Consider the following 20,982-nt stretch of genomic DNA (forward strand, 5'->3'; position numbering starts at 1 on the left):
CCAATCCACCTCACCTGTACATCTCCTCCTGATTCAGACAAAGTGGAGTTGGAATGCCTGAGCTTGTGGCTAAGGGCAGCGTGTCCCGCAAGGCGTCCAAGCAGTCACTGACCAAGGTCACCAAGAAGCAGAGGAAAGGCCGCAAGCAGAGCTACTCCACTTACATGTACCGGCTGCTGACCCAGGTCTACCCCTCCACCCGCGTCTCGTCCAAGGCCATGAGCATCATGAACTCTTTTGTGATCGACATCTTTGAGTGCGTCGCCTCTGAGGCATCGCACCTCATCCACTACAACAAGCGGTATATCATCTCGGCACGAGAGAGCCAGAGAGCGCAGTCTACCTAATACTACGGGCCAATCACGCCGTCTCCAAGGACACCAAGGCGGTCACCAAAACACCAACTCCGCCTAAAATCGACTACACAAAGATTAAAGAGTACATATATAACACATAAAGGAACAATTTAGCATGGCCAATCCACCTAACCTGCATATCTTTGGAGTGTGGGATGAAATCTCAGGCGTGTCGGCCATGCTAAGTTCTCCCTCAGTGTCCCCAAAGAGGTGCCAGAGTGTGGAGACTGGGAGATTTTCACAGTAACTTCATTGCAGTGTTAATGCAAGCCTACTTGTGACACTGATTAATAAACTTTACTGCAGACACCTCAATACCGCACCATGCATTTCTCTCTCTCTCTCTGTCAACAGGGGAAAGAGGTAAACAAATGGCTTGGAATTGCCTCCCAGACAAACACACTGAACTCAGCAGTTACCTCCAACACCACTGAATGGCCCTTGGCCAACCGCGATGCCGGTCTCCACTGGTTTCATCCGACCGGACAGAGGTCCTCTCGCCTGTTCCAGCGCATCGAGGTGAACAGCGCTATGGGTGGAGGTGTCACCGCCAGCTTCATCCCGGCAAACCTGCGGCGGGTCCTTCTGCTGTGCCACGTAGTGGGAAAACAGAGGATGTTCCCGGTCCATGGGCAGCCTGCCCAGCAGCCTGGCGCCTTGAAGCTGCTCGGCCGTTTCGCCATCCAACGTTCGGCTGGGCCCACAAAGACCGTGGCTGTTGGTCTGCCCGAACGCACGCAGGCCCTCCTTTGGTTTCTCCGAAAAATCAGTTGGGGTGCTCCCCCTGAACGAGACGTTGCTGGCGTTCTCGAAGGGACTCCCTTGGTTCGAGAGCCTGGAGTCCTTGGGCAGGGTCTGGCAGTTGGGGACAGACAGGCCTGGCAGCCTCATGTTGAGGGTCCTGCCCTCAGCCTTCAGCCAGGGATTATTGCTTCCTTCCAGCGAGCGGGCGGCTTTGTGCATCTCCTGGCACGGACTGGTGGCACCTGGGCCAAAGGCAGGAGCCATCCCTGCCCGGAACATCTCTCCTCCCTCCTGACGCTTCGGGCAGTCCCACGGCCCACTGTTCCCTGCACTTTCGGATCCTTCCTCCAGCGACTGGCGAGTCGGGGTGGCAGCCTTGGCCCCAGGCAGCTGGGGCACTCGTCGCTTCCTGAACAAGTTCCAGACCCGCCAGTGGAAGGTCAAGGGGGAGATGCGGCGGTACAGGAGCATGTGGAAGGTTTGCATCAGCTTCCACCGCTTCCTAAACCGCCTCCGCCTTCGACAAGGTCTGGCAGCCAACGTTATCTTGCACCCACTGGCATTCCTCCCTCGGTGCTCAGTGTCCCCACCCAGGATGTAGGGACTGCACCCAACATGGCTATTGGTCATGTTACAATTTCTCTCTGCCCGCTTGGTACTGACCCCAGAGTCTGGGACGTTGTCACAGGGAACGCTGCACTCCTGTGTCTCCCAGTCCGTCGCCAATCCCCAGTCGCTTGTGGTCCCTTCGGACAACCCCCCAAAGTCGGGTTTCCTTTTCCTCAGCAGATTGTTCCAGGGGGAGTGATTCGCCAAGGCGCGGCTTCCATCTTTCTGCAGCCGTCCTTCCATCGAGTTGGAGGCGCCTTTGTAAAGCTGGTGTTCCTGGAACCAGCCCTCAGCTGATACAGACTTCTCCCTTCTCGCCGTGAAATCCATTTTCCCACCAGGACACAGTCGTTCTTGCTTTAGGGGTGATGGGATGTCAGGATGGAGACCAGTCTGCCCACAGTCTTTCCTTCCTTGGCTGTTATCTCGCATACTTCTGAGCTACCTGAAGGTGAGAAACGGTGGGTTTTAGTATGGATTTCATTCCACAAGACCACAAGACATAGGAGCAGAATTAGGCCACTTGGCCCATCAAGTCTTGTTCAATCATGGCTGATATTTTTCTCATCCCCATTGTCCCACCTTTTCCCCATAACCCCTGATCCCCTTATTAATCAAGAACCTGTCTATCTCTGTCTTAAAGATACTCAATGACCTGGCCTCCACAGCCTTCTGCAGCAAAGAGTTCCACACATTCCCCACTCTCTGGTTGAAGAAATTCCTCTCATCTCTGTTTTAAAGGATCATCTCTTTAGCCTGAGGTTGTGCCCTTTGGTTCTAGTTTTTCCTATTAGTGGAAACATCCTCTCCACATCCATTCTATCCAGGCCTCGCAGAATCCTGTAAGTTTCAATAAGAACCGCCCCCCAATCCTTCTAAATTCCAACAAGTACAGACCTGGAGTCCTCAACTGTTCTTGTTATGACAATTGAAACTCCCCCCCACCCCTCATTCCTTTTCTCAAAGTGTTGACAAACTATTGGGTACAATTCTAAAGGAACTGGCGTTCCCCTCCTATACCCACCTGCTCCCTCTGACAGCCTAGCTCTCCTCAAACTTGAACCCTGTATACATGCCCGATCTTTATCGCTTTACTGCTGGTTGCTGTGCCTTCATCAGCCGAGGTCCTGAGCTCTGGACTATCGTCCCTAAACCCCCATAAAAGGAGCAAAAGAAACAGAGAAAGGACTGGGCCAATAATCTCTCCCTCAACGTCAACAAACGAAGGAGATTGTCATTGACTACAGGAAGTGTCAAGGAGATGCCCCTGTCTACATCAACAGGGATGAAGTTGAAAGGGTCGAGAGCTTCAAGTTTTTAGGTGTCCAGATCACCAACAACCTTCCTGGTCTCCCCCAGTTAAGAAAGCCTCTACTTTCTCAGAAGACTAAAGAAATTTGGCACGTCAGCTACGACTCTCACCAACTTTTACAGATCCAGAAAGAATGCTTTCTGTGCTGATTGTATCACAGCTTGGTATGGCTCCTGCTCTGCCCAAGACCGCAAGGAACTAAAAAGGGGCATGAATGTAGCCCAATCTATCACGCAAACCAGCCTCCCATCCACTGACTCTGTCTACACTTCCCACTGTCTTAGGAAAAGCAGCCAGCATAATCAAGGACCCTACCCTGGACATTCTCTCTTCCACCTTGTTCTGTCGGGAAAATGATACAAAAGTCTGAGGTCACATACCGACTGACTCAAGAACAGCTTCTTCCCTGCTGCTGTCAGACTTTTGAATGGACCTACCTCGCATTAAGTTGATCTTTCTCTACATCCTAGCTATGACTGTAACACTACATTCTGCACCCTCTCCTTTCCTTCTCTATGAATGGTATGCTTTATCTGTATAACGCGCAAGAAACAATACTTTTCACTGTGTTCCAGTGTGACGATAATAAATCCGATCAAAAATAATAAATCAAATCAAAAATCTTCACCACACCTCTCCTCCGCAAGACCAACCAGTCTGACAGAACCCCTGCACACCCATCTTAACATCTGAAACGGCTTGGTGTTGGATTTAGTCTGAAAGCATTCCCTGCTCCAACTCCTGTTTCTTACAACACTTGCATCAAAACCTGCAGGAAACCAATCGCCGCTCAAAGCTTCTGTCCAAAGCTTTGCAAGACTCGGCCACTAGTTGACATTGGGTGGGGGAGGTTGGGGGTCGTGCTTCCTGGGTGGTTCCCACACACGATGCGATAGTGAGTGAGTTGTGTGGAGCGGTTAGGACAGTTGGAGATGAGGAAGTGGAGGGGAGGAGATTTGACATTCAGAATCAGGAGGGGGCCCGGCGAGATAAGAAGCCATTCCCATCGGCGGGAGGATCGGGAGCTGGGTGACATCGATCTGAAGGTAACTGGTGGAAGAGGCCAGAGGTGAGGTGAGGGTCATCTCATTTCGTGCAGCAGGTGGAACTGGGAGGCGCTGCCTGAGTGTATGGCCGAGACAGGAACTATCAAGACTTCCCAAAGGGAATTACTTCATGATCCAAATAGCAAATGGCTGGGGGAAAGCAAGACAACAGCACCAGGAGAACTACCCCTTTAGAGGGCCAGTACAGGTACAATGGCTGAATGGCCTCCTGCACTGCGACTCTGATACGATTCACAGATCAATCCGATTGTAACACTGAGACGCAGCTAATGGAAGATAATGTTTGTGGCCGTCCTAAGCAGTACACCTGAATCAATCACAATCTATCGAAGCAGACACAAACTGCCTGTCCTCAACACCTTTCAATATCCTGTTTGGAGGCTGGAGTATTTACTGGAAATGGTCATTCACTGACGGATAGGTGGAGAGACTTCTCAACTCAATTCCCCTCCAATTCGATTTTCAAGTTTGCTGACGACATCACCGTAATGGGCTGAATCTCAAGCAATAACGAGACAGAGTACAGGAATGAGATAGAGAATCTGGTGAACTGGTGCGGCAACAATAATCTCTCCCTCAATGCCAACAAAACGTGGGAGATTGTCATCGACTTCAGGAAGTGTAAAGGAGAACATGCCCCTGTCTACATCAACGGGGACGAAGTAGAAAGGGTCGAGAGCTTCAAGTTTTTAGGTGTCCAGGTCACCAACAATCTGTCCCAGTCCCTCCATGCTGACACTACAGTTAAAAAAGCCCCAACAACGCCTCTACTTTCTCAGAAGACTAAGGAAATTTGGCATGTTAACTACAACCATCTTTTACAGATGCACCATAGAAAGCATTCTTTCTGGTTGTATCACAGCTTGGTATGGGTTCCTGCTCTGCCCAAGACCAGAAGGAACTACAAAAGGATTGTGAATGTAGCCCAATCCATCACGCAAACCAACTTCCCATCCACTGATTCAGTCTACACTTTCTACTGCCTCAGAAAAGCAGCCAGCATAATTAAGGAGCCTACGCACTGCGGACATTCTCTCTTCCATCACTTTATGTTGGGGAAAAGACACAAAAGTCTGAGGTTGTGTATCAACTGACTCAAGAACAGCTTCTTCCCTGCTGCTGTCAGACTTTTGAATGGACCTACCTCGCATTAAATTGATCTTTCCCTACACTCTAGCTATGACTGTAACACTACATTCTGCACTCTCTCCTTCCCTTCTCCCCATGTATTCTTTAAACGGTATGCTTTGTCTGTATAGCACTCAAGAAACAATATTTTTCACTGTGTGAAAATAAATCAAATCAAATCAAGGAGATGAGTTTCCACCACCCACCACCACCACCCCCTCACCCCCACCCCGGCCTGATGTCGAAGGGGTAGCGAGAATAAAATGCACACCACAGGTTCAAAGCTCCTGTGGACAAACTGGATTCACATTGCCCATGTATAATGCTACATCTGGGCTGTCTGCCAAGACTGATCTGCCTGCCATCCAAATATCTGGCATTCTGGTTAGCACTGCTGCCTCACGGCACCAGGGACCCGGGTTCAATTGCAGCTTGGATCACTGTCCGTGTGGAGTTTGCACGGGTTTCCTCTGAGTGCTCCGGATTCCTCTCCCAGTCCATAAGATACGCTGGTTAGTGCATTGACCCAAACAGGTGCCGGAGTGTGGCGACTAGGGAATTTTCACAGTAACTTCATTGCAGTGTCAATGTAAACCTACTTGCGACACTAATAAATAAACTTTACTTTAAATTTGCATATTCTAAACTCGTCCAGTATACAACAATTCCAATTTTATGCTTTTAAGGATTAGTGCTTCTGGTATCTTGCTGTAACATTCGATGACTGCGTATGAACTAACACATAAATAAATCTGATTTCAGTGGGCTTAGCCTGTAAGGCTCGGTCTGCCAATTTTGTTTTGGAAGAGGCAGCAGCCCACGCCATCTCCAATGAACCTTATCCTGCAATTGGGGTTTTCTGTTGGAGCTAGAGACTAACAGGGTACCTGCAGGAAATGGACCAGAACAGTTCTCACCTTAGGTCATACCGATCCTTCAAACAACACCGACAAAAGATGCTCAGTTTGCGGCACAGATTGAGTGACAGTGACTAAATATTAATAGGAGTTCATTTTTCTCTAATGCACTTTTGAGACAGCCTTGGGGCATGTCCCATGCCCTGTATAAGAAATAGTAAGAAGTTTCACAACACCAAGTTAAAGTCCGACAAGTTTATTTGGAATCACGAGCTTTCGGAGTGCCACCCCTGCATCAGGCGAGTCAAGGAGCAGCGTTCCGAAAGCATCCATTGACTCTGACTACACTTCCTGCTGCCTCGGGAAGAGCAGCCAGTTTAATTAAGAACCCCACGCACCCTGGACATTCTCTCTTCCACCTTCTTCCGTCAGGAAAAAGATACAAAAAATGTCTGAGGGCACGTACCGACCGACTCAAGAACAGCTTCTTCCCTGCTGCTGTCAGACTTTTGAACGGACCTACCTCGCATTAAGTTGATCTTTCTCTACACCCTAGCTATGACTGTAACACTACATTCTGCACTCTCTCCTTTCCTTCTGTATGAATGGTATGTCTTATCTACAGAGTGTGCAAGAAACAATATTTTTCAATATATGCTAATACACGTGACAATAATAAATCAAATCAATCTTAACCACCCACATAAATACTGCAATGACAACGTGGCAGAGACTGGGAATCCTGCAGTGATTAACTCACCTCCTGACTTCTCTCCTTCCCCTCCACCCCCACCACCCCAAAAAATCTAGTGCACCATCTTAAAGTTAAAGTTTTATTTATTATTCACAAGTAGACTTACATTAACACTGCAATGAAGTCACTGTGAAAATCCCCTAGTCGCCACCCTCTGGTGCCTGTTCGAGTTACACTGAGGGAGAATTTAGCATGGCCAATCCATCCTAACCAGCACGTCTTTCAGACTGTGGGAGGAAACTGGAGCACCCGGAGGAAACCCATGCAGACATGGGGAGAATGTGCAGACTCTGCACAGACAGTGACCTAAGCCAGGAATTGAACCCGGGTCCCTGGTGCTGTGAGACAGCAGTGCTGCCTCTACAGGGACACAAGTGTGACAGAACGCTCTCCAACTCAGCCTCTTTGCCATCCCGAGTGAAAGCCGCCAGCAATCCAATCTCTAACTTTGCTGACTTACCGGCCTCATTGCAATGGTGCAGGTTAGTTTCCCACACTAGTTACTGCGAGTGTCGCTTCTCAAACAGTTAATGCACAACCTCAAGGGATCCCATAAAGTGGTAAAACCACTGGAAACTCACTTCACATTAACAGGTTACACTGCATCTAAATCATCAAACCAAAAACATCAGTAATCCTGAGCGGAGGATACTCAGTAACTTTCTAGTTAGTGCTGGAAATCCAGCAAAATCTAAACTCTCACTCCATTAGTGACACACTCTGCTTCCATTTCCCCCAAACTATTGAGCCAAAGAAACATGCGGCAACTGGTGGTTGGTGAATACTGGGGGGCTGAGTCACCAGTCTCAGAACTGCCTCTCCCACCAAGGGCTCCCCAACCCTCTCACCCTCTTCTCTCCCACACCCCTCATCCCACCTCATTCTCTTCCCCACTTCTGCTCGCTCGCCCACTCCCCCGCCCACACCCCTCACCCTTTCAGACCCACCTCTCTATATTAATTCTCACTATACATATTCACTTGCTATCTATATGTTAACAATCACTCCCTACTATCTCTACATTCTCTGTCTCACTCTATATTCACCCTCTCTCCATATACGAGCTCTCTCTCTATATCACTAGATTCACTAACTCTCACTATATCAATTCTATATCTCTATGATAACTCTATATATTAATACTTCCTACATCTAAATAACCCTACATTTACAAAAATATTTCTATTTTTTCACTCACATTATGGGTCTCTCTCTCTATATTTATATATTAACTCTATTATCTCACTCTCTCACCACTACAGCTTCTCTCTAATATATTCACTCACTCTCCCCCCATTCTATATTGCCTCTCTCTCTATAATAACTAGAAACATTACGAGATTATCTTTACTCTCATTGTTATTCTGGGTTTCTCTCTGTGTATATATACACGTTTATATATCTCAATACTCACTCTATCTCACTCTCTATATATTAACTCTGTCACTGTATATATTAGTTATATATCTGGACTAACTCTGATACTGTCTCACTCACCATTATTCTGGTGGAATATATGATATATAAATATATTCACGTTATGATAACACTATATTATGTAATCTCAATATTTTCCTCTCCCCATTCTTGTGTCTCACTCTCTATGTAATATATCCATATACACACATATTCTCCCTACATCTGTGTTAATTCTGTCTGTACATTCACACTATGATATTCTCTGTGTTTTATATGTTATATACATTCTCCCTACATCTGTGTTAATTCTCTTTGTACATTCACACTATGATATTCTCTCTGTGTTTTCTATATGTTACATACATTCTCCCTACATCTGTGTTAATTCTCTCTGTACATTCACACTATGATAATCTCTGTTTTATATATATTATATACATTTTCCCTATATCTGTTAATTTTCTGTACATTAATGCTATCTCAATGATATTCTGTGTATTATACATATTATATACATTCTCCCTGTATCTGTTAATTCTCTGTACATTAACACTATCTAGAACATCAAACATTACAGCGCAGTACAGGCCTTCGGCCCTCAATGTTGCACCGACCTGCGAAACCATTCTAAAGCCCATCTAACCCAAACTATTCCAATATCATCCATATGTTTATCCAATGACTATTTAAATGCCGTTAATGCTGGCAAGTCCACTGCTGTTTCAAGCAGGGCATTCCATGCCCTTACTACTCCCTGAGTAAAGAACCTACCTCTGACATCTGTCCTGTATCTATCACTCCTCAATTTAAAGCTACGTCCCCTCATGGTAGCCATCTCCATCTGAGAAAAAAGGCTCTCACTGTCCACCCTATCTAATCCTCTGATCATCTTATATGCCTCAATTAAGTCACCTCTTCACCTTCTCTCTAACGAAAACAACCTCAAGTCCCTCAGCCTTTCCTCATAAGGCCTTCCCACCATACCAGGCAACATCCTGGTAAATCTCCTCTGCACCCTTTCCAACACTTCCACATCCTTCCTATAATGCGGTGACCAGAACTGTACACAATACTCCAAGTGCAGCCGCACCAGAGTTTTGTACAGCTGCAACATGACCTCATGGCTCCCAAACTCAATCCCTCTACCAATAAAAGCTAACACACTGTACGCCTTCTTAACAACTTTATCAACCTGGGTGCCAACTTTCAGGGATCTATGCACATGGACACCGAGATCTCTCTGCTCATCCACACTACCAACTATTTTATCATTAGCCCAGTACTCTGTATTCCTGTTCTCTTTCCAAAGTGAATCACTTCATACTTTTCCGCATTAAACTCCATTTGCCACCTCTCAGCCCATTCTGCAGCCTATCTATGTCCCTGTGTACCCTGCAACATCCTTCTGCACTGTCCACAACTCCACCGACTTTAGTGTCATCTGCAATTTACTAACCCATCCTTCTACACCCTCATCCAGATCATTTATAAAAATGACAAACAGCAGTGGCCCCAAAACAGATCCTTGTGATACACCACAAGTAACTGAACTCCAGGATGAACAATTTCCCATCAACCACCACCCTCTGGCTTCTCACAACTAGCCAATTTCTGATCCAAACCACTAAATCACCCTCAATCCCATGCCTCTGTATCTTATGCAATAGCTTACCGTGGGGAATCTTATCAAACGCTTTACCGAAATCCAGTAAATCTCTATGATATTCTCTGCGTGTTATATTATATACGTTCCCCCTATACCTGTGTTAATTCTCTGCACATTAACACTATGATATTCTCTGTGTCTTATATATATTATGTACATTCTATATCTGTGCTAATTCTCTCTGCATATTAACACTATGGTATTCTGTCTGTATATACACACAATATACATTCTCCTAATCTGTGTTAATTCTCTCTGCACATGAACACGATCTGTATAATATTCTGTGTATTGTATAGATTATATACATTCCCCCAAACCTGTTGTAATTCTCAGTACATTAACACTTATCTCTGATATATTCTGTGCATTATATATATTACATAGTCACCCTATATCTCTATGTTAATCTTCTCTGTACATTAACACTTTGATATTCTGTGTATTATATGCTATATACATTCTCCCTATATCTGTGCTAATTCTCCACACATTGACACTATCTCTGTGATATTCTCTCTCCAGATTAACACTATACTTATATATAAATTCTGTACATTTATATATGGAATTACAAATCCCTATAATAACACTATCCGTACTACATCTATATATCTCTCTCTCTCTATATTAACATTATATTTATATATAAAAACACACTGTATATTTATATATGAATTATAAATCTCTATATTAACTCTCTCCATACTATCTAACATCTCTCTCTATATTAACACTATATATATATAAACACTCTGTAAATTTATATATTGTATATAAATTATATTTATCTACATTAACTCTCTCTATACTCTCTACATATGTCTATATTAACACTATTTTTATAAACACTCTGTATATTTATATATGAATTATAAATCTCTATATATATATAAACACACTGTATACTTATATATGAATTATAAATCTCTATATTAACTCTATATTAACACTATATTTATATATATATATATAAATAAACACACTGTATACTTATATATGAATTATAAATCTCTATATTAACTCTATCTATACTATCTCTATATAGTGTTAATATAGAGATATGAACACTCTGTATATTTATATATGAATTATAAATCTCTATATTAATTCTATCTATACTATCTCTATATCTCTCTTTCTATATTAACACTATATATATATAAACACTCTGTATATTTATATACGAATAATAAATCTCTACATTAACTCTATCTCTACATTTCTCTCACCATTCTCCCTGGGATTTTTCTCCCCGTCGCGCTTGATTTACGTCATCACGGTCATCGACGCACACCCTCTAACATCATCACGCAGCGTCCAACGTTGAACGCGCCTACGTCACATCGCCCAACGCCTTGCGCATTTATGTCATCGCGCCCAGCGCTTTGTGATTTACGTCACCGCGACCATGCCTTGCGACCTTACATCACCGCGCCCAGCGCTTTGCGATTTACGTCACCGCGACCACGCCTTGCGACCATACGCCATCGTTCCCAGCGCCTTGCGTCTTTACGTCAGCCCGCCCACACCTTACGCCTTTACATCACTGCGCCCAGGGACTTGTCCCGAGCGACGGCCTCACACTGTTCCGCGCAGACGCGAGCGACAGCGCCACCCCCTGTTCACGTGACCCGACGACAGCGCCCCCCCCCCCCCCCCCAAGGAAGCGAATGCTGCAGGGAATGGTCAAGGAGTAGCCAATGGGGGAATGGTCAAGGAGTGGCCAATGGGGGAATGGTCAAGGAGTGGCCAATGGGGGAGATGGTCAAGAAGTGGCCAATGGAGGGATGGTCAAGGAGTGGCCAATGGGGGAACGGTCAAGGAGTGGCCAATAGGGGAGATGGTCAAGAAGTGGCCAATGGAGGGATGGTCAAGGAGTGGCCAATGGGGGAATGGTCAAGGAGTGGCCAATGGGGGAGATGGTCAAGAAGTGGCCAATGGAGGGATGGTCAAGGAGTGGCCAATGGGGGAACGGTCAAGGAGTGGCCAATGGGGGGATGGTCAAGGAGTGGCCAATGGGGGAACGGTCAAGGAGTGGCCAATGGGGGAACGGTCAAGAAGTGGCCAATGGGGGAACGGTCAAGGAGTGGCCAATGGGGGAACGGTCAAGAAGTGGCCAATGGGGGAATGGTCAAGGAGTGGCCAGTGGGTGAATAGTCAATGAGTGGCCAATGGGGGGGATGGTCAAGGAGTGGCCAATGGGGGGATGGTCAAGCAGTGGCCAATGGGAGAATTGTCAATGAGTGGCCTATGGGGGGATGGTCAAGGAGTGGCCAATGGGGGGATGGTCAAGGAGTGGCCATTGGGGGGATGGTCAATGAGTGGCCAATGGGGGAGATGGTCAAGAAGTGGCCAATGGAGGGATGGTCAAGGAGTGGCCAATGGGGGAACGGTCAAGGAGTGGCCAATGGGGGAATGGTCAAGAAGTGGCCAATGGGGGAATGGTCAATGAGTGGCCAATGGGGGGATGGTCAAGGATGGCCAATGGGGGGATGGTCAAGGAGTGGCCAATGGGGGAATGGTCAGTGAGTGGCCAATGGGGGGATGGTCAAGGAGTGGCCAATGGGGGGGATGGTCAAGGAGTGGCCAATGGGGGAATGGTCAAGGAGTGGCCATTGGGGGGATGGTCAAGGAGTGGCCAATAGAGGAAGTACATAACAGGATGGGAATGGAGGGATATGGTCCCCGGAAGGGTAGGGGGTTTTAGTTCAGTTGGGCAGCATGGTCAGTGCAGGCTTGGAGGGCCGAAGGGCCAGTTCCTGGGCTGTAATTTTCTTTGTTCTTTGCCCCTTATTGCTGCAGCAACATCGATCCTGTGATCCCAAAGTGACTGGTTCACAAAGTACAGCAAGCCTGGTAAAACACACAATACATAATGGGATGGCACGGTGACACAGTGGGTTAGCGCTGCTGCCTCACAGCCCCAGGGACCCGGGTTCAATCCCAGCGGCACGGTGACACAGTGGGTTAGCACTGCTGCCTCACAGCCCCAGGGACCCGGGTTCAATGCCAGCGGCACGGTGACACAGTGGGTTAGCACTGCTGTCTCACAGGGACCCGGGTTCAATCCCAGCGGCACGGTGACACAGTGGGTTAGCGCTGCTGCCTCACAGCCCCAGGGACCCGGGTTCAATGCCAGCGGCACGGTGACACAGTGGGTTAGCGCTGCTGTCTCACAGGGACCCGGGTTCAATCCCAGCGGCACGGTGACACAGTGGGTTAGCGCTGCTGCCTCACAGCGCCAGGGACCCGGGTTTGATTCCCAGCTTCAGTCACTGTCTGTGTAGAGACTGCACATTCTCCCCGTGTCTGCATGGGTTTCCCCCCCGGGTGCTCCGGTTTCCTCCCACAGTCTGAAAGACATGCTGGTTAGGGTGCATTGGGCCGTGCTAAATTTTCCTTCAGTGTTACCTGAACAGGTGCCGAAGTGTGGCGACAAGGGGATTTTCACAGAAACTTCATTGCAGTGTTAATGTAAGCCTTACTTATGACACTAATGAATAAACAGTATCAAAAACTGTGGGGGTCTAAGCTAACTTCATAATACACCTTGGAGTTTCTGATCTGGACCCTAACACATCTAACAAGGAAAGAGGGGAATGCTTCCAGGGTAGATATGATGTTCTTCAGCCCATCTATTGCAGGACAATTCGATATTCTATTCTACAAAATGTATTTTCCCAAGGGATGTGAATGTCATTGGCCAGACCCAGCATTTTTCACTCATCCTTAACTGCCCCTTAAACAGAGTGTCTCACGTGGCCATTTCAGCAGGGGATTTAAGTGTTGATCCTCTATGTCTGGAGTCTCATGTAAGCCAGACTGGGTAAGGATGGCAGATTTCCTTCCCTAAAGTGACACTTTTAAAATTCATTCATGGCACATGGGTATGGCTGACCAGCCATCATTTATTGCCCCTCCCTAGTTGCCCTTGGAGGGCAGTTGAGAGTCAATCACATTGGCTGTGTCTCTGGAGTCAATGTAGGCCAGACCGGGGTAAGGACGGCAGATTTCCTTCCCTAAAGGAACCAGATGGGTTTTTCCGACAATGGGTCATCAATAAAAAATATCTGGAATTAAGAATCTACTGAATTCAAATTCCACCATCTGCCATGGTGGGATTTGAACCCGGGTCCCCCAGAAACATTAGCTGAGTTTCTGGATTAACAACTTAGCCATCGCCTTCCCATTAGTGAAGTGGATGGGCTTTTATCGATGATTTGTTTGTGGTCACCCTAGAATCAGGGAAGGTTCTGTCAAATTGGATGGTCGTGAATGTAACTCCATTATTCAAAAATAATATGGGTGGCACAGTGGGTTAGCGCTGCTACCTCACAGCACCAGTGACTCAGCTTTGATTCCTGGCTTGGGTCACTGTCTGCAGAGTTTGCACGTTCTCTGTGTCTGCGTGGGTTTCCTCCGGGTGCTCCGATTTCCTCCCACAGTCTGAAAGACGTGTTGGTTAGGATGCATTGGCCGTGCTAAATTCTCCCTCAGTGTGACCTGAACAGGCGTGTGGCAACGAGGGAATTTTCACAGTAATTTCATTGCAGTATTAATGTAAGCCTACTTGTGACACTAATAAATAAACTTAAGAGAGGTGCCAGTGTTGGACTGGGCAGGCACAGAAAGAAGCCTCACAGCAGCAGGTTATTTGGAATCACGAGCTTTCAGAACCCTGCTCCCTCATCCAGTGAGTGGAGAGGGAGACAGAAAGCAGAAAAGTATAGCCTAGTTAGCCTGACATCTGTCATGGGGAAAATGTGAGAAGTTATTATTAAAGATGTTATAGCAGAGCACCTGGAGAGGTGATCAACATGGTTTTGTGAAAGGGAAATCATGTTAAACTAATTTATTGAAGCTTTAAATAATCTGTGCTGTGGATAAAGGAGAATCAGTGGATGTACTCACTCAGATTTCCAGGAAGTATTTGATAAGATGCCCCATCGGTTAGTGTGAAAAAGAACCAATAGGGCACCTTGGTGTAAGGGGTAACATTAGCATGGATAGAAGATTGGCTAGCTCATAAACAGTTGGCATAAATTGGTACTTTTCTGACTGGCAAGATATATAACGAGCAGTATGCGTGGGTTTCCTCCGGTTTTCTCCAACATACCAAAGATGTGCAGGTTAGGGAGATTAGCCATCTTAAATTGACCCTTAGTTGGATTTACCACACACTGGGATACAGTGAAAAGTATTGTTTCTTGCACACTGTACAAAGCATACTGTTCCGAGGGGAGAGTGCAGAATGTAGTGTTACAGTCATAGCTCATGTGTAGAGAAAGATCAACTTAATGCAAGGTAGGTCCATTCAAAAGTCTGACAGCAGCAGGGAAGAAGCTGTTCTTGAGTCAGACGTCAGATTTTTGTATCCACCCTCCCCACCGAGGGAAGGCGGTGGAAGGGAGAATGTCCAGGGTGCGTGAGGGTCCTTAATTATGCTGGCTGCTTTGCCAAGGCAGTGGGAAGTGTAGACAGAACCGCCCCTTAAGTGTCTAAAGATGTGTAGGTTAGAGGGATTTGCTGTGCTAAATTTGCCCCTTAGTGTCCAAAGATGTGCAGGTTAAGGGGATTAGCCATGGGAAATGTGTGGGGTTATATGATGGGATAAGATTGCCTGGGTAAGATGCTCTGTTGGAGAGTTGGTGCAGACTCAAAGGCCTTTCCTGTACCCTGGCAAATTCAATGGCTAGAACAACGGGATGTAACATCCTCCTCCAGTCGCTATGCAGAGGTGAACCTTGAGGTATCTCTCTGCACTCTGATCTGCAGTCTCTTGTGTATAATTTCAGTGTCTCCAGATAAATTCAGATTCCACCCCCCACCCCGCCCTTCCACCCAGAAAGACTGCAAATCTATCAGGAGAGATGTAGAGATGTTGGAATTGGCCAGGAACACAGTGAACTGTAGCACAGAATATAATCAACAGGGCAAACAGCCACTAACTCACATACACCCCCACAGTCTGAGGCAGAAAGTGCAAATCTCAACATCAGCATCAACCTTGTACATGGAATGGTGCAGTACAGCCCTTCAGCCTTCAATGTTGCACCAACCAGTGGAACCAATCTAATGGCCCTCTAACCTAAACTATTCCAATATTATCCATATGAACGCCCTTGGCGAGTCCACAACTGCTGCAGGCAGGGCATTCCACACCCTGACTACCCTCTGAGTAAAGAACCTACCTCTGACATCCGTCCTATAATTACCACCCCTTAATTTAAAACTATGTCCCCTAGTGTTAGCCATCACCATCCTAAGAAAAAGGCTCTCACTGTCCACCCTATCTAACCCTCTGATCATCTTGTATGCCTCAATTAGGTCACCTCTTAACCTTCTTCCTTCTAAGAAAAAATAACCTCAAGTCCCTCAGCCTTTCCTCATAAGACCTTCCCACCATACCAGGCAACATCCTGGTAAACCATCTGCACCCTTTCCAATGCCTCCACATCCTTCCTATAATGCGGTGACCAGAACTGTACACAATACTCCAAGTGCGGCCGCACCAGAGTTTTGTACAGTTGCAACATGATCTCACGGCTCCGAAATTCAATCCCTCTACCAATAAAAGCTAACACACCATACGCCTTCTTAACAACCTTATCAACCTGGGTGCCAACTTTCAGGGAGCTATGCACATGTACCCCAAGATCTCTCTGCTCATCCACACTACTAAGAGCCCTTCCATTAGCCCGATATTCTGTACTCCTGTTACTCTTACCAAAGTGAATCACCTCACACTTTTCCGTATTAAACTCCATTTGCCACCTCTCAGCCCAGCTCTGCAGCTTAACTATGTCCCTCTGCAAACTGTAACATCCATCCTCACTGTCTACAACTCCTCCGACTTTGGTGTCGTCAGCAAATTTACTAATCCATCCTTCTACACCCTCATCTAGGTCATTTATAAAAATGACAAACAGCAGTGGCTCCTAAACAGATCCCTGAAGTACACCACTTGTAACTGAACTCCAGGTTGAATATTTCCCATCAAGCACCACCCTCTGTCTTCTATCAGCTAGCCAATTCCTGATCCAAACTGCTAAATCACCCTCAATCCCATGCATCTGCATCAGCTTACCATGAGGAAACAGGGACAAGTCATTCGCTCGCAAGAAAACCCCCCCCACAGAAAAAAAATGAACAAACGAATCAATGAACGGATGCACAAAACTCCACAAAAATTAGTAAAACTTTATTTAAGTATATTTGCAACATTTCCAAAGGAAAAAACAGGAAGAGAGTAGGAAATGTTCTGTACATTAATCAGACGATCTAATATCGCCTCATTTTTAAACATCGCTCAGATCCCGGCTTTAAATTCTTTTTTTTTACACAGTTTCGTCTGAAGAATCACAGCGGAATTAGGTGATTTAAGAAACGTCTGCTTCCCCCACCTCCCCCTCTAAAACATAAAGGGTTCACTCTGCTGAATGTGTGTGGGGGGTGGGGGATGGGGAAAGAGAGCAGGGGATAGTCCTGTGTCTCACACAGCAACCCCCACCCCTCGCAATCACTGACCCCATCTCGCTCCCCACCCCCCCTTCCTCATCACGCGTCACCTCCCATTTCCACGGCAGACGGAATAAATTGTTATTTCTTTCAATCCACGGTTAACCACCCTCCCCCTCCCACCCCCCCCAAAAAAACTTTTAAAAGCACAAAGTCACAATTCACAATATAAAGAATCCCGCAGGGATGGACAGACAAGAACCAGGCCTGCCTTATTGCCTCTGGGTCACCGGGGAGGGGAAGGGAGGGGAGAAAAACGAACACTTGGTTCAAGTAGCATTATTCGCAGAGCAAGAAACAAAAATAAAAGGAAAAATAAATCAAAATTCACACTGGTCCAGGTGCAGCGGGGTAGAGAGTAGTAGTTTCAGATCCCTCACTGCACCCCAATACGGATTCCAGAATTGAAAGCATCCAAAGCAAAATATATATTCAAATTATACAGTTTAGATTTTTCTTTCTTGCGCATCTTGGATTTATTTATCCTTAAAAAAACGTTCAGTGTTTCTCCACATCACGACAGAAAGTCAGCAGGCTCGAGTCCAGTTCCAACAGGGAGCACGCTTTGGAAGTAAGAAATAAAACCCAAAGAAAGCGCAGTCAGGTGTGGAGTACGCACGTGGGCTGGGAGGGTGGGTGTGCGCACCTTTGAGGAGTGGGACAGGGAAGGCCCTCGCTTGGTTTCTCCCCCCCCTCCCCACCCCCACTCCTCTCTCTCGCCTCGCTCCTCCCTCAGTTCTCCTCGTCGCTGTCTTCTGGACTGATAGCTGGGCTGGTGAGGCTGTAGGTGGGGGAGGTGGGGGAGTAACCCGGCGAGGTGGGCGAGTAGGTGGAGCCCTTGGGGGAGGTGGGCGAGTAGGTGGGCGAGGTAGGGGAGTACTTGGGGGAGGTGGGTGAGTAGGTGGGGCTGGTGGGCGAGTACTTGGGGGAGGTGGGAGTGTAGACGGGGGAGGTGGGTGAGTAGGTGGGGCTGGTGGGCGAGTATTTGGGCGTGGTGGGAGAATAGGTGGGGGAGGTGGGCGAGTACTTGGGAGAGGTGGGCGAGTACTTGGGAGAGGTGGGGCTGTATTTGGGGGAAGTGGGTGTGTATTCTGGAGAGCTGGGGCTGTAGGAAGGGCTGGTGGGGGAGTATTTGGGGCTGGTGGGGGAGTAACTGGGACTGCTGGGGCTGTAGCTTGGGGAACTGGGGGTGTAGGTCGGAGACTGGGGGGTGTAGCGGGGGCTGGAGGGCGAGTAGCTAGGGGAAGTGGGGCTGTAACTGGGCGAGGTGGGACTGTAACTGGGGGAAGTGGGGCTGTAATTCGGAGAGGTGGGCGTGTAACTGGGGGAGGTGGGGCTGTAACTGGGTGAGGTGGGACTGTAGTTCGGAGAGGTGGGGGTGTAGTTCGGGGAGGTGGGAGAGTAGCTGGGGCTGGTTGGCGAGTAAGAAGGGGAGGTGGGGGAGTAGGAGGGAGAGGTAGGTGAGTAGGAGGGAGAGGTGGGGGAGTAGGAGGGGCTGGTCGGTGAGTAGGAGGGAGAGGTCGGGGAGTAACTGGGACTGGTCGGTGAGTAGGAGGGAGAGGTCGGGGAGTAACTGGGACTGGTGGGGGAGTAGGAGGGGGAGGTGGGCGAGTAGGAGGGGCTGGTGGGGGAGTAGGAGGGAGATGTGGGGCTGTAGCTGGGGGAAGTGGGGCTGTAGCTGGGGGAGGTGGGGCTGTAGTTTGGGCTGGTGGGGGAGTATGAGGGCGAGGTGGGACTGTACGAGGGGGATGTGGGGGAGTAGCTGGGACTCTGGGGCGTGTAACCACCAGGAGATCGCGGCTCGTAGGCAGGAGAGGTTGGCGAATAACTTGGAGACATCACTCCACCTGGAGGGGAAACAAAACAAGGTCATTACTGCTCAGCAGACAAAAAAAATTAACAGTAAATGGCCCCAGAATGGAGACGTCACAACCCTCAGGAAAGATCGAGAATGGTGCGGCTGTAACTGGGACACCTACATCAGAACTAGGAGCAGGAGTCGGCCTCCTGGCCCCTCGAGCCTGCTCCGTCATTCAATAAGACCATGGCTGATCTTTTTGTGGGCTCAGCTCCACTTACCCGCCCGCTCACCATAACCCTTAATTCCTTTACTGTTCAAAAATCTATCTATCCTCGTCTTAAAAACATTCAGTGAGGGAGCCTCAACTGCTTCACTGAGCAGGGAATCCCACAGATTCACAACCCTTTGTGTGAAGAAGTTCCTCCTCAACTCAGTCCTAAATCTGCTCCCCTTTATTTTGAGGCCATGCCCCCTAGTTCTAGTTTCACCCGCCAGTAGAAACTACCTCCCTGCTTCTATCTTATCTATTCCCTTCTTTATCTTGTATGTTTCTATAAGATCTCCCCTCATTCTTCTGAATTCCAATGAGTCTACTCAGTCTCTCCTCATAAGCCACCCTCTCAACTCTGGAATCTCCTCTGCTCCCCCTCCAGTTCCAGTATATCCTTTCTCAACTGAGGAGACCAAAACTGTACACAGTACTCCAGGTGTGTGGCCTCATCAGCACCTTATACAGCTGCAACATAACCTCACTGTTTTTAAACTCCATCCCTCTCGCAATGAAGGACATTGAACCACCAGGAGATCTCAGTCTAACAGAATGACAGGAACTCTCAGGCAGTAATGAGTACAGTGGAGTTCCAACCTGAATGTTAACCATTCAGGGGGTGGGGGGGGTCCTTTATAATTGTTTTATTTTCTATTAGCGAGCAAGAGCTTACACAGATCCTTGACACGCTATTGTGGATCGAAAGGCCAGACGTTTTTAGCTAAACACAGATTTACAAAGTTGTTTTGTGTGGGCCTTACTCAGAACTGCTGAATGTGGGCAGGTTCTAGTCCAAGGTCAGCAAAGTTCCTGTACAAACAGACTGGCACAGACTCCCAATTACACACAAACATTACAAGACAAGGACACTGCAGGCTGCAAAATAGTCACAGCAAAAGCAGACAAATGCTGGAAAACCTCAGCAGGGCTGACAGTACCTGTTAAGGAGAGAAAAGAGCTGATGTTTCAAGTCCAGATGACCCTGTCTCTCGAAACGTCAGCTCTTTTCTCTCCTTAGAGGCTGCCAGACCTGCTGAGATTTTCCAGCGTTTTTGCTTTTGGTTTCAGATTCCAGCATCCGCAGTAATTGGCTTTTCCGAAGTTGGGATGAGACGGAGATGAGCTACAATCATACATATTGGCGGAGAGACTCGAAGGACTGGACTGCTTACTCTCGCTCCCAATTCCCATGAAGTGTACGAGAGAAAAAGGGGGATAAAAGACAGGTGAAGGGGCTGAAGCACGAGAGGTGGTAGATTATAAACATCATGAAGTGGAAATGCCAGCGTTGGACTGGGGTGGGCACAATAAGAAGTCTCAACACCAGGTTAAAGCACAACATGTTTATTTGGTAGCACAACCTTTTGGAGCACTGCCCCTTTATCAGGCAAGTGAGGGAGCAGCACTCTGAAAGCTCGTGATCCCAAATAAACCTGTTAAACTTTAACCTGGTGTTGAGACACTACTCATTGTAAACACT

The 20,982-nt window shown here is 47.4% G+C and overlaps 2 protein-coding genes across 2 annotated transcripts in view; both read right to left on the reverse strand.

Moving 5' to 3' along the window:
* The window catches only part of LOC145337123 (uncharacterized), a 46,747-nt gene extending 35,520 nt beyond the window's left edge, over nucleotides 1-11,227 (reverse strand). Inside the window, exons 1-2 of the mRNA XM_080181890.1 lie at nucleotides 11,145-11,227; nucleotides 776-2,154 (exon numbers count right to left, since the gene is read on the reverse strand). Coding sequence (XP_080038016.1) covers nucleotides 776-2,141 — 1,366 coding nt within the window. The 5' untranslated portion in view covers nucleotides 2,142-2,154; nucleotides 11,145-11,227. The remainder of the gene's footprint in view (nucleotides 1-775; nucleotides 2,155-11,144) is intronic.
* A 5,868-nt stretch (nucleotides 11,228-17,095) lies between these two features.
* Nucleotides 17,096-20,982, reverse strand: part of polr2a (RNA polymerase II subunit A) — a 44,816-nt gene continuing 40,929 nt past the window's right edge. Inside the window, exon 29 of the mRNA XM_080181916.1 lies at nucleotides 17,096-19,280. Coding sequence (XP_080038042.1) covers nucleotides 18,166-19,280 — 1,115 coding nt within the window. The 3' untranslated portion in view covers nucleotides 17,096-18,165. The remainder of the gene's footprint in view (nucleotides 19,281-20,982) is intronic.

Source organism: Carcharhinus amblyrhynchos, unplaced genomic scaffold, assembly GCF_965287045.1.
Source record: "Carcharhinus amblyrhynchos unplaced genomic scaffold, sCarAmb.v2.hapA scaffold_43, whole genome shotgun sequence".
Taxonomy (NCBI): domain Eukaryota; kingdom Metazoa; phylum Chordata; class Chondrichthyes; order Carcharhiniformes; family Carcharhinidae; genus Carcharhinus; species Carcharhinus amblyrhynchos.